This window comes from Rhea pennata, chromosome 5, assembly GCF_028389875.1.
Source record: "Rhea pennata isolate bPtePen1 chromosome 5, bPtePen1.pri, whole genome shotgun sequence".
Classification (NCBI taxonomy): Eukaryota; Metazoa; Chordata; class Aves; order Rheiformes; family Rheidae; genus Rhea; species Rhea pennata.
Genome location: NC_084667.1, coordinates 52959194 through 52971532, shown reverse-complemented (window position 1 = coordinate 52971532; position 12339 = coordinate 52959194). Strand labels below are relative to the sequence as shown.

Below are 12339 nucleotides of genomic sequence, written 5' to 3'. Positions count from 1 at the left end.
CCATTCACTTCAGGGGTTAAGAGACAAGCATGGTCGAGTGAATGACTGTTAAGCTTCAAGAATACTTGCCTTTCTTGTCAGATCCTCACTCTTTATTTCCTTTGCGGTGTTCAGATAAATTTCTTATATCCAATTGAAATTCCACACTTGGTTTGGACCATTTCTTCAGCCACAGCCTAAGAAAATCCAAGACGTTTTTCTAGCACCTGATGGCATCACGGGGTTTATCTGGATGTCACATGTAGCCTTGCAAGTGTCTGTATTCTCATCCCGATGGCGCGGTGGAGGGTGGGATAGAGGGACAGAGGGAAGCATGACCTTTCTGAAGTGCTGAGGAGTGAGGGGGCTTCCAAGGGCCCCAAGGGTAGTAGGGGACTCATTTGATCAGAGAGGTCCCCACCGTAAACGGTTGAATACTGCGAGATCATTGCTGGAGGTGCAACATTTCCACAGGTAATTCCAGACCTACTCATACGTTACAATGGCAGTACAAAATTAATGTCACCCAGCACGATGATCCTACTTGTCAGGGCGCAGGGCTACAGCTGACAGGACAAACTATATAGATATATGCAAGATGCTCTCAGAAGGCAAATTTCTCTGGTAAAACTTTGTAAGGTAAACTAGGCCTTTGGACATATAAAAGGCCTCCCCTGTGCTTTGTGGAACAGAAAAGGATGCTATTATTTTATTTTGGGGCTTTATTTCTTAGAAACAACTTTAAGGCTGTATAAATAATTCTGAGAATCAATCCCTATGTGAAAAATGTATGTTCTGATTTGTACATTTTTTACTAAGTTCCATTATTTTCCATTTACTTTTCAAAAAGGTTTGTTTCTCTGAGTCTGAGATACATCATGAAATACTATAGGGTTGACTTAATCATACAGAAAAAGGAAGTTTAAGAGAAGTCATTGGGTACCCCAAACCACACTCTGCGTGAGAGACTTCCAAGAAGAAGGGTAAAAGACAAAACTTTCCAAAGGTGAGTGATGGAGACAAACCCACTCTGAAATGGCAAAGGTCAGTAGGGCAGCCAAAAAAGGAAAATATAATACTTCTACCTCGGTCCTGCCTAACTGCCAGCCAGGCCAAAGAAGGTCTTCTAATGAAACTATTGAGTGGGACAGATTGCATTCTCAGTGACTTTGAGGGACCTAGCCAAAGCTTAAAGCATGCGCTTACTTGCCTCAGTTTACTTCAAGCAGTATCTTATTTACCTCATTTATTAAGGCTAATTTATTGTTTACTAATCTCTTCAAGAACTTCAAAGAGCAAACATTCTTATAATTAAATTACTTATAATTTGTTCCAGTTTGGTCACTGAGACAAGGCCACTGGTATATGGATACTGGTTTAGCATAACTATTTTAAAGCTGTCTGCTCAAGCTAGTATGCTGATTAGTGTAAGACTGTATTATCCTAGAACAGCATACATAGTCTCTTGCTTTAATTAAACACATATTTTGCAACATTCCTCCTGAGAGTGAAAAATAAGGCAAAAAAAGCCAAAGTGAGGATTAGAATAATATGAACAAGACTAAGAGGGCTTCTTTCCAGCAGGTTTCTCCCACAGTACTGATAGTTTAAAGCATAACATAAAAATAAAAATGTTTGTATGGAGAGAGGGGAGGTAACTCTTCACGATGAGAGTTAACAAAAAAAAGAAAAAAGAAAAAACCCACTATAAGCAACAGAATGTTTCCAAAACAACCTGTAAACCACACAGAAACCTGGCGGTGTTACATCTTGAAAAAGCAGCTGCGCAAGGGGTTTATGTTTAAAATAAGCAGTGCATCAAAGTGATACAGAATTCAGTTCAAATGCACTTGCTGAGACTTTCTGCTTTGCTTATGCACTCTTGCATTTAGAGGAATAATTGTGAACTTGCACAACAGGTTATAACATGTGTCCTCATACCATGTTTTACAACACACCGCAAGCTCTTGGTTGCTCTTCTTGCTAAACCAGGACTCGGCTTCTACTTTACAGGAGTCTCCTGAGTGGGAACTCCTTTAAACAAAGTGAATTTTCAGGATTAGTAATGATGGGAATAAGGGAGAACTCATCCACGTCACAGACAGACTGGCTAACAGTGGAAAGATGTTTAAGTTAGACATTCTTAGAAGGAGGCTAGAAAACATTCAGCCTCCAGCTCCAGTCAAACCATGCTCTCTGGGCCAGAAAATGCTAACTTCTCTTGTGTCCTTATGAAACCCCACGCAGAGATGTCCTTTGACCTTGCACCACCTGCTGAGGCCGATGAGATCCAGTACAACAGAACACAGCAGGAAAATTGCACGCCTGGAGCTGGATGCTGGCCTCTGGGCACAGCTGCCCAGCCACCTCCTGTGCCTAGCAGGGCAGACTCGCTTGACAGTAAGCTTTTGATCCCAAGAAGCTGCGTAGGTGAGGTCGACATTTCTGACATTTCTCGTTAATGAGAAACACATAAAGAGGGGAAATTAGCCCATGCTGTGTGCCGGGTGATGCAGGCAGATTGTTATCTGTGTCTGAGTGAGGCTAATCTGAAGATAACTAGGGTAACTCTGCATCTTCTGAGATGTAGCACAGACACACCATTGACAGCAACAGGAACCGCTTTAAGAGATAACATTCGTTAGTCTACTCTCCTTAACGGCAAGGCATATACCACACCGAAGAGGAGTAATTTACCACAGGGAAAATACGATACTAGCCTGTATGCCCCAAGGCCTCCCTATATGCAATTAAACTTAAAATTTGAAGCGCAACATTAACTACGTCTTCAACATTTCCAGCCTTGACTGCTAAAAATACACAAACTTTACTATTCATAGAATCGCTAATCCTTGAAAAAAACATACTCTTTAACAAGGTCTGCTGCTTAAATGTATGATTTGCTTAATTGAGATGGAATTAGGGAAATCAGCCATTTTTGGCAGGAGAAAGGATGAAGTATCTTCTCTCCCAAGGGCTTCTGTAACTCTGGTTATTATTTTTTCCGGCACATTTCTGCTTTTTTCAAGCTAGTCAGTCCCAGAGCTGACAACAGTTTCTTACTTTGCCTTTATCACACACTCCATCCTGCAGTAATCAAGGAAAATATCGCTTTGAAGGAAGCTAGAAAAACTGGCTTTTGTAATGGTACTGCAGCATAAAGTGACCTCTCAGGGTATACCGAAAGCATACAGAAGAGTCTGATTAGCAGCGTTGATGTTGTAGTGTTGAGAAAGGTAAAGTAAGGTTGCAAAGCCAAGTGCTCAGTAGGCAAAGGGTCTTTCTCTGCGGCCCGGCAAATAAACTACTGACTCAGGGTTGTGGAAACCTCAGAGCTGGGCTTGTTTAGGATCCCTAGTTGAGCCCCTTCAGCTCCCTGTGCCTCAGTTTTTAGTCTATAAAACGTGCATGGTGACGCTGACTGCCCTGGGAAAGGAAGTCACCCTGTTCTGCAGGGAGAGGATGGCTTCCTGGACACGGGGCCAGGGCCACTCCGCACAGAGCACGTTGGCTGCCTTTGGGTCCCCCCCCCCCCCCACACACACACTGGGTGATTTGCCAGTGGCTTTGTGCCAACCTCCTACCCTTCCTTACAGTGCTTGTCACCTGCTTGCAGGCTCTTCTCACACACTGGGGCAGCTCTGCTGGGCTCCTGTCTCCGCAGGCAGCCTCCTTTCTGCTTTGCTCAGAGCACCTCAAAGGCTCATGTAGTTGTCCAGAGCTGCAAGATGTGTTTTGTACTCCTTGGGCTGTCTACTAATTCCCCATTTTTCTTCACTCTGTCCCTAGACCTTTGCTTCCAGTCTGCCACCCACATTTCCCCACTGCCATCTGCTGCATTTCTACCCTGATATCACTTGTTTTTTTCATATATCTTCTGGTTTTTGAGCCTTTGGGAAGCTGCATCTTTAACTAACTCTCTGCAGTTGTGAGGGTTAGAAGCTTCTCCCTCCACGTGAAAAATAAAAGAAAGAAAAATGCTATGTATCTTCACTCCACTTCCTGATTCCAGCAGTCAGGCTGTTAACAAAAAGACTTGCAAAACCGAGGATGCTGTTGCAAGAGCTGCCAACACTTCCACATAAATATTCATATCACTGAGGTCATCTGCACAGTTTGCCACTCTCATTAAAAAAGCTAAATAGTGAGTAGGCTGCTGAGCTATCAGCAGTGACTGAGCTATCCTCACATTTTTTCCATGAACTCATTCCTGCAATACTTTAATGCAGCTCATGTGGTAAAATACTCCTGACCACGCCATGCCAAGCCAGAAACAAAGACTTCACTCTTCAGAGTTGCTAATTCAGCCTCAGCAATACAGATTAACAGAGATGTTAATAAAATAAAGGAGGGCATTCTACTTCTATTGTCATGGAGGACTTGTTTTTGCCAGGGTGCCAAGAAGTTCAATAAGCAAGTCCATTATCAGCAGCTGGAGGTGTTTGACCCAACAGAGAGTTCGTAGCAAGTGGTTTCTATTGAGAGTTTGCCTCCTCTCTTTCAGGTCCTGCCCACCACTCACTCATGCCATGCTCAGACCTGCATGGAGGAATCGGCTTCCCATGCCTCCAAGCTCTGCGATTGCACAAGGCATGCTCCTGGCCCTCACCTCAGGCTGGCTAAGCTATAAGTCCTGGGCCTCCAACAGCTTTGCTTAGAGCCAGGCCTTCAGGCGATCTGCAGAGTTCTCCCCCATTTTGTTCTAATGCCCCTCTGTAAACATGTGGCTGCCTGATTACTGTTTTTTCATTATCATCATCTGCTATTCCTACAAGACAGTCAAAACAACTGTACATTTCCTTTTTTCCTGTACAAATAACTATGGTGTATAATCACACACATTTTTTTCTCCCTCCATGCTTGGGAAGGAGGAATGAAGGTGTGGAAGTGGCTGAAGTAACTTAGTAATGATAGAAAAAGGTTAGGCTGTTGAGAGTTAAGCTGCCTTTCATGGCATTAGAGACTGCTCCTCTTTGGGACTATTCAGGCAAGGAAGCAGACTGTGGAAGCTTAGCTCTTATTTTCTCTCTTCCCTTGTCTAATTGATTTCACCCTTCTTAAAGTCCTGTGTGCTTAGGAACATCTTTGCCTGCCTAAATTGCTGTTGTAACTCTCTAGCAAGGCCTGCCTCCTTGCTTTCTCTCTAGAAAGAGTATAGCTCTTTCTTCTGCCTCGATGGACAGAGCTCAGCAAGTGATGTACAAAGTGGCCAGGTTCTCACGAACTCTCAAGATGAACCCAGATTTCCTTTGGTAAATGCAGTTAGAAAATGAACCAGGCAGGTGAACTGCTGCCATGTATTGTTTCACCTGATTCATGGTGCTCTTCTAAATCCCAGCCCTCTGTCTCATGCATCTTTCATCAGGACCGAGCCTGAACTTTCCTACTTGTGTCTAACTTTATGATAGGCCAAATAAGATGACCAGCAGAGGACACTGGATATCTTTATCAACAGCCTTTTTTCTATCAGCCTTCCAGCTCTGCAACAACACTCAGTGACTATTCTTAAACTGCTTTTGAGGGCGGTAATTTTCTGTATCTTTTCTGCCGAGGTATATTGTGGGTCCTTACTACAAGCCAACTATGCAACCTGAAAATACAGCAGCTGCCCATAAACCAGAAATCAAGCATAATCCACAGTGTGTAGTGGCACCATGTCTCATTTTTTCAAAGGTGGGATTAGTTGTGATCTGGGCATTTTCTGTATTACACAGAGATAATTTATTTTGGCTTTCCTAATTAATTGTGTTAAGGTTACTTCAAAACTTCAGTTATGCTCCAGTTCTTTAAATGTTTCTCTCCAGAGAAGCCAGAAGGGTCAAACCAGGCATGATTTTTATTTAAGCCTCACAATTTTTCTTTAATAAACCAAGTAGCTACATTACATACAAGGCTTCTCTGCAAACTCCTCCTTCAGCTATGCACTTACTCATTTAGGAGGATAATCTCTGCTCTAACTGAGGCATTGGAAGAGATGCTTCTGAACAGTTATGCCTGATACCAATTTGTCACATTTGGGTCTGTTTTTAAAAAAGGAGCATGGACAATGTTTCTGTAGCATGGGCGCATGTGCATAACCTCAGGGAAACAGTCACCCAAGCGCACACAGCCAGTGGCAATGCCTGGAGGATCACGAGACAAGTGCTTGTGCTGTTCCTTAGGCAGGTACCCGTGGCAGGACCAGGCCAGTGGGTCTCAAATCCTTTAGGATATAAGCCCAAGGAGTTCAGCAGGATTTTGAAACCTCACTGAGGTTTCAATGAGTTGAAACCTCTTTGAGGCTGAGTAATTTTTTTCACTGAGTCACCTCTGCTGGGGGAGGGGGTTTCCCCCAAGAGGGGAAGGCAGTGTTTCTGGAACGACACTGGTGGCCAGCGAGACGCAGCCTCATGGACACAGGGCCAGAGCAGAGCACTCAGATGCCCACAGAAGACCTTGATCTCCCATTTAGCTGCCAGACCCCTGGGAATCAGGTTCACGCTGCCCCTCTACCGTGAGGAAGGGCAAGCCTTACTACATGCCCCAAGTGAACGAAAGGAGACAACCTGTCAGCTAATGCCTGGATAAACCCAGGGCTTTCTTGCAGGAGCAGGTGACTGTCCCTTGTGAAGCACCATGCTTGACAGGGCTGGTAGGCATAACAGAGAGTCCCGTTATCAAACAGGCATGAAATGTAATAGTAGTGATAAGGAGGGCTTAAAAACACAAGCAGCTAAGCCAGGAAGCAGATGGGGAATAAAAAGAAAATAATGAATCCCTTGGAGCGCAATGCGACAAGCAAGGGGCTAATAATGGTGGCACTGAACCATTCTGGAAACAGGAAGTTAACAAATGCAAGGGGAAAGAAGCTAATACAGATTTCAAGGGAGATAAATTTTTGCAGGCAAGGGTAACCACATCAACATCTCCAACATTTGCGTCGTCTACCTACTGAGGTCCCAGAGGAAGATGTGCCACAGCACAAGTTTTTAGAAGAAGACTCAACAAGCAGTTTTCAACAGTTTGTGTCTATATGGATAAAGACTGAAAAATAAACAACGGCTGTTTAAATTCAACCTTAAAAATCCAGACTCCAACTTTGCATCACTTCCACACCTGGGTAGTCTTGAAGTCATGTATCAGGATTATGGGAGCAGACTGAGGAACCTAAATGGGTAGACCCTTGCTAGGTTATGCTAACTCTAATTAAATTCATTATGTTTGGGTATTTGAGACTCCAGAATCCCTCTATGTGGAGGACCACACTGGAAATTCAGGAGAAGGAGTGCAGTTTGCAGAAGGAAATAAAGTAGAGGAACCCCCATGGATTCAGTCTGCTCGACTCCACTCTGTGCTGCAGTTGTAGCTCCTCTGTTAAGTTACTGTAACAGAGAGGTAGTCTGATTTTTATGTGTTGTCACCTCACTTTACTATTCAGCATTCAGTATTTAGTAACGGCTCATTTAGCAAATTAGTTCTATAAATATTTCTATAAAAATAATAGCATGTTCTTTATTCTGCGCAATTGCAGTTACTTCTCCTATTTACCTTTCAATCCGCATATCTGTAAAGGAATCACATCCTCTTTTTCTTGGTACAGAAGAATGGGGAAAACAATTACTACTCACTGCACAGCAAAGCATATGTGCAGAACTCCAGAGAAGTATACAGTCAGTTCACATATTTCATGAAACTGAATTCATTTCAATTATAATTCATAAGATTTCCCAGAAAAGGGAAGAATTAAACGCAACATATGATGTTAGAACATTCTTCCATTAAAGTACCTTAAATATGTGGCATGAGCACTTGTGGCTGTTGGTGTTTATAGGACTAGTGAACATTACTATCACTACCTGCACCAACTGATCCATCATACTCAGCTATTTCTGCTGAACTCTCAATATATGTTACTTCAGCATCTCTTTAACACATCCATGCACATTTACACCAGATTCGTTTCTTTAATACTGCTGCAATGTCCCTGATGTCAGTGGAATGTTTTCTGTACAGATAGAGAAATCAGGACCTGAGGTTATGACCTATTATTTTTGAAGAGAATTTGAACAAATGAAATGACAGGCTAAAACTTAGCTAAGGAAGTAGTGTTCAGATCTTGAGGGATTTGAGGTTACAGGTCAGGTCTGAAATTACAGAAGTAAGGGCCTGCTATCAGAACTGAGAGTACCCAAAGTAGTTGAGATTTTAGAGAGATTGAGAGATATCCCCCAAGACTACATCTCTAAATGGAGGAAATCTTGTGATATACCCTCTTTCTGGAAGATTTCCACTGTGTTGTGTTATATCTGAGTGGGAAGTATGCAATCCTTCAGGCAGAGAAGCAAAACCACGGAGATCCAGGGCTTCAAAAATGGTGGCTTTCTCAAGAACCGTGTGGTATGTGTTGTTTGTTCTTTAACATACCTGTTGCTGGGACCAAGCTTTAACCTTCCTGTCTCTATACAAAAGATCCTGAATATCTGAAGGATATTCAAACAAAGATGAAGAACCAGAAGGTAATTTTTAAAGTTCAACCTCTTTTACTATTTCATGATTTTAAGGCCTACTTCATGAAACAGTTTAAATTCCCAGGAAAAAATGATAAGAGGTTGATTTCTTGACCTTTTTACTTAGTAGATTCTTTGAGAATTAAAAAAAAAAAAAAAATCACAATCAAATCAGGGCTTCCCCTCAGAAAACAATACTTCCCTAACATTTCATCGAACGTCAACAAGGCAGATCAGATATGGGGAAAAGGAAGAGAAAAACAATGATCCACCATTATTCAGTGGTGCGCTGCTAGGAAACTTCCTTTTTTATGCTTCAGTGAATGGCCATTCATATATGGATCTCAGAAGTTGGGCATTGATTCACATAACATCATTAGGATACTGGGGAAAACTTCCTCACATACCCTCTGGAAAGCAGGATGGGATGAGTCTGGCTTTTTACAAAGAGCTGAGGCATAAGACTTGCTGCATACGGTAAAAGCAAGGACTGGAACAGAGCCATCATATCATCGAGTCTGTCTCCCTCAAAGGATAGCATGTGCCTCCTCATGTCACCCATGAAGCTGAGACTGCACTGGGTCTCTATGAGATCAACAAGAAACAGTCGGCAAGGTGCTCCAAAATACTGCTAGGTTGGGTTGTGACTTGAATTTTAACGGGAAGGGAGGATTTCTGTAAAACCTGAAGTATATATGTCAAAGCAAATTCAGCTTTCTACTTACACAGGCATGCATCCTGCTGAGAACAATCAAATCTCTAGAGTTCAAGGGGCTGCACAGGCGTAACAGAAAGAAGAATCTGTTCCCACTTCTTCTTACCCTTTAGAAGGAGTCAGCCATCAAAAAGGGACAAGTAACTCTCCGGGGGCAGATTACACAGATCCTTGCTTACATGTCAACTCAGAAATGAAATATTAGGAATAGGCCTGCAAAACCAAAACCTCTCATTCCCAACACAGCTGGGGATAGAGATTCGAACAGCAGAGGAATTATGACCATTCCTTTCAAAAACTGGAGGCACACCAGCTCTGCTGCATTTCGTACAGATTCAAAGAGGAGGTAGCAATCAAGAGAATTCACTTACCAGTTTGTGATGTTCAGTAGGAGGCTGAAGCCTCCTTTCAGGAAGATCAGAAAAACTAAAGAGGGACTTTCTGAGGTTAAAGACTGTATGCCTGGAAAAGCCCTGCCAGTCTACATGGTCTTCCTGCTATACAGTTGGCATATTTTACACACTTTCAGGAGCTATAACATCGCATTTTTTTCAATAAACATGCATTCCCCAGCAAGATAACATCTTTGGTTTACACATGCCTAACACATGCATTCTGAAATATCCGATATTTAGATTTATGACACACCAGGGGAGAAAGAAGCATACTTTATTAAGCTAAGGTAATCCAAATTTACCACAGTATTTAACAAATAAACTCAGATTTTAGTATAAAATCTCTTAAGGTATTCTGACAACATAGAATTTTCTTTACTAAGAAAGTTTAGCGAGGAGCTGGAGTTATGCAGAGAGACAATAAATCAAAGCTAACGTTTTAGATTTCTCTAAGATGCCAAATTTTTATTATCTCCATCTGCAACAGATACAGTCCTTTGGCTTTACTAACAAGAATTCATTCAGTTTACTCTAAATTCAAAAGCCAGGCTACTTACTCGAGACGAGAAAGGAAGCAAAAGCATGATCCTGGTTGGCCCACCGTGTTACCGTCAAATACTGCAACATGGAGAGCTGACACGCTATCTACAGCTCAACAGTGACAGAACTCAAGCTAAAAATAATGCGAATATCCATGATAGGAATGCACCATCTTCACAGCTGCAGGAATCACTGCACGTGTGATGGCAGTTTTCTCCAAGCTAATTTTTAATTACCTCACACCACTTATTTTGCAGCTTGTATGAATATGGTGTAAACTGATTTAACTCTTGTTCCTATCAGACAGATGCACCTCTGGACACATGCTTTGTGTTAAGTTAATGACAAATGAGAATTAGCAAGCAAATTAGCTTGAGAAACCTGGCATAAATTCTTTCTAGTTAGGCTAACTCACATTTAAATTTTTGTACCATATTTTACTATGCCTGTACTCTAAGGAATCAGATTGTATGCACAGGATGGAACTCAAGCAATGATATTTCTATAAATGACATTTTTAGGAGGGCAGGATTCAATTTTTAGCCCCAAAGGAAAACTCAATTAATTGAAAAGCAATTCTTCACCATGCAAATCCTAAGCTGTAGGTCAACTTAAAAAAAACAAACAAACAAAAAAAAAAAAAAAAAAAAACAAAAAAAAACCTGCAGCCTGCAACTAATCCTTACCCTCTTGTTGTTTTATCTGGTCATATAAAGTTGTGGTAAAAGGTTTGCAACTACTGCATGTCTGCAAATGACAATACAAGGTGCAGAGCCATGGGGTAACTGAGGTAAAGCAACTGCAGGAAATATTAACCAAACTACACTGTAAAATAAAGATCTGCTGCCAGTCACCAGAGGAACAGTCTCATTTCAAGCAAGATTACATATGTACTTGATGATCAAAAAAGGAGTCTATATATAATCAGAAGGGAAAAAAGCTTGTAGAAAACTTACTCGATTTTTCTTCTTTAATATTGTACTCCAGCACATCAGGAGCCTCATTTTGGGCTGGCAGGCGGACTGCAAGGACCATGTTGTTCACGTTACCCTCTTTCCTAACCAAGAATATCTGAAAAAAGGAGAAAAGAAACCAGGAGCTTAGCTGAATTATGTGAGCTTCTGAACTTTATTTTAGGTAAGTGGCAGTGAAGTTCTTTATCAGTTCTCTCCACTTCTAAATGATCTCATTTTAGCTTCATTCCACTTGGTCAAATAATGACTAAAGGGATACTCTCGCTGGGTGAAATTCAGACCAGGCAAGGAACCAGTAAAATTTTGATGCATCACTGATGTCCCATTCAAGCCTAAGGCAAACCATTTCACTAACTGAACAGCATGAAGCTGCACTCACAATTTGTTGACTGATGGCCCTCACAGAAGTGCCCTAAATCAAGTAGTGTTCACTCTAGAATGTCTCAATCACTTGCTTGAAAGCAAGTGACTCACTTGTACATGTGGGAAAGGACTGAAATATCCAAGAGGGAAAAGTAATGCAAAAGGCTCTGATGGCCAGCATGTCTCATAGCAAAGTATTATCATAGGACATAGAGTATTAACATAGGACAATTTAAGTTGGAAGGGTCCTCAGGAGGTCTCTAATCCAATTTCCTGCTCAAAACAACATCAGCCATGAGATCAGGCCAGGTTGCTCAGGGCTTTGTCTAGTTGGATCTTGAAAACCTCCAAGGATGGAGATGGCACAACCTCTCCAGGCAACCTGTCCTCACAGAGAGGAATTTTTCTTCAATATCCAATCTGAAGCCCTCTAGTTTGGATGTATGCCCATTGCCTCTCGCCCTCCAACCATGCACTACTGTGAAGAGTCCAGGTCCATCTCCTCAAAGACCTCCCTGTAGGTACCAGGGGGCTGTTGTAAGGTCTTCCCAGAGAAGTCTCTCCTTCCAGCTGAACAAGCCCTGGTCCCTCAGTCTCTCTTGAAAGAGCAGCTGCTGCAGCCCTCAAACATCCTGGTGGCCTCTGCTTAACCGGCTTCAGTTCGTTAATGTTTTTCCTGTACTAAGGAGCCCAGAACTGGCCATAAAGTCTTAGTGTGGTTTGGTCAAACAAGTGCTATGTAAAGCTGGATAACCATTTTTCTCGATCTCCTACCCATGCCCCTGCTCATACAGCCCAGGGTGCTGCTGGCCCTCATTGCTCCTAGGGCACATGGCTGGCCCACTCTCAGCTTGCTGTCCACTAGCTCCCCAGAGCCTTTTCTACAG

At 42.3% G+C, this 12339-nt stretch overlaps 1 protein-coding gene across 1 annotated transcript in view; it reads right to left on the bottom strand.

Moving 5' to 3' along the window:
- LOC134141462 (ras and Rab interactor 3-like) overlaps window positions 1-12339 on the bottom strand; it is a 175471-nt gene that overhangs the window by 32719 nt on the left and 130413 nt on the right. Inside the window, exon 21 of the mRNA XM_062577693.1 lies at window positions 11072-11186. Within this exon, the coding sequence (XP_062433677.1) occupies window positions 11072-11186 (115 nt within the window). The remainder of the gene's footprint in view (window positions 1-11071; window positions 11187-12339) is intronic.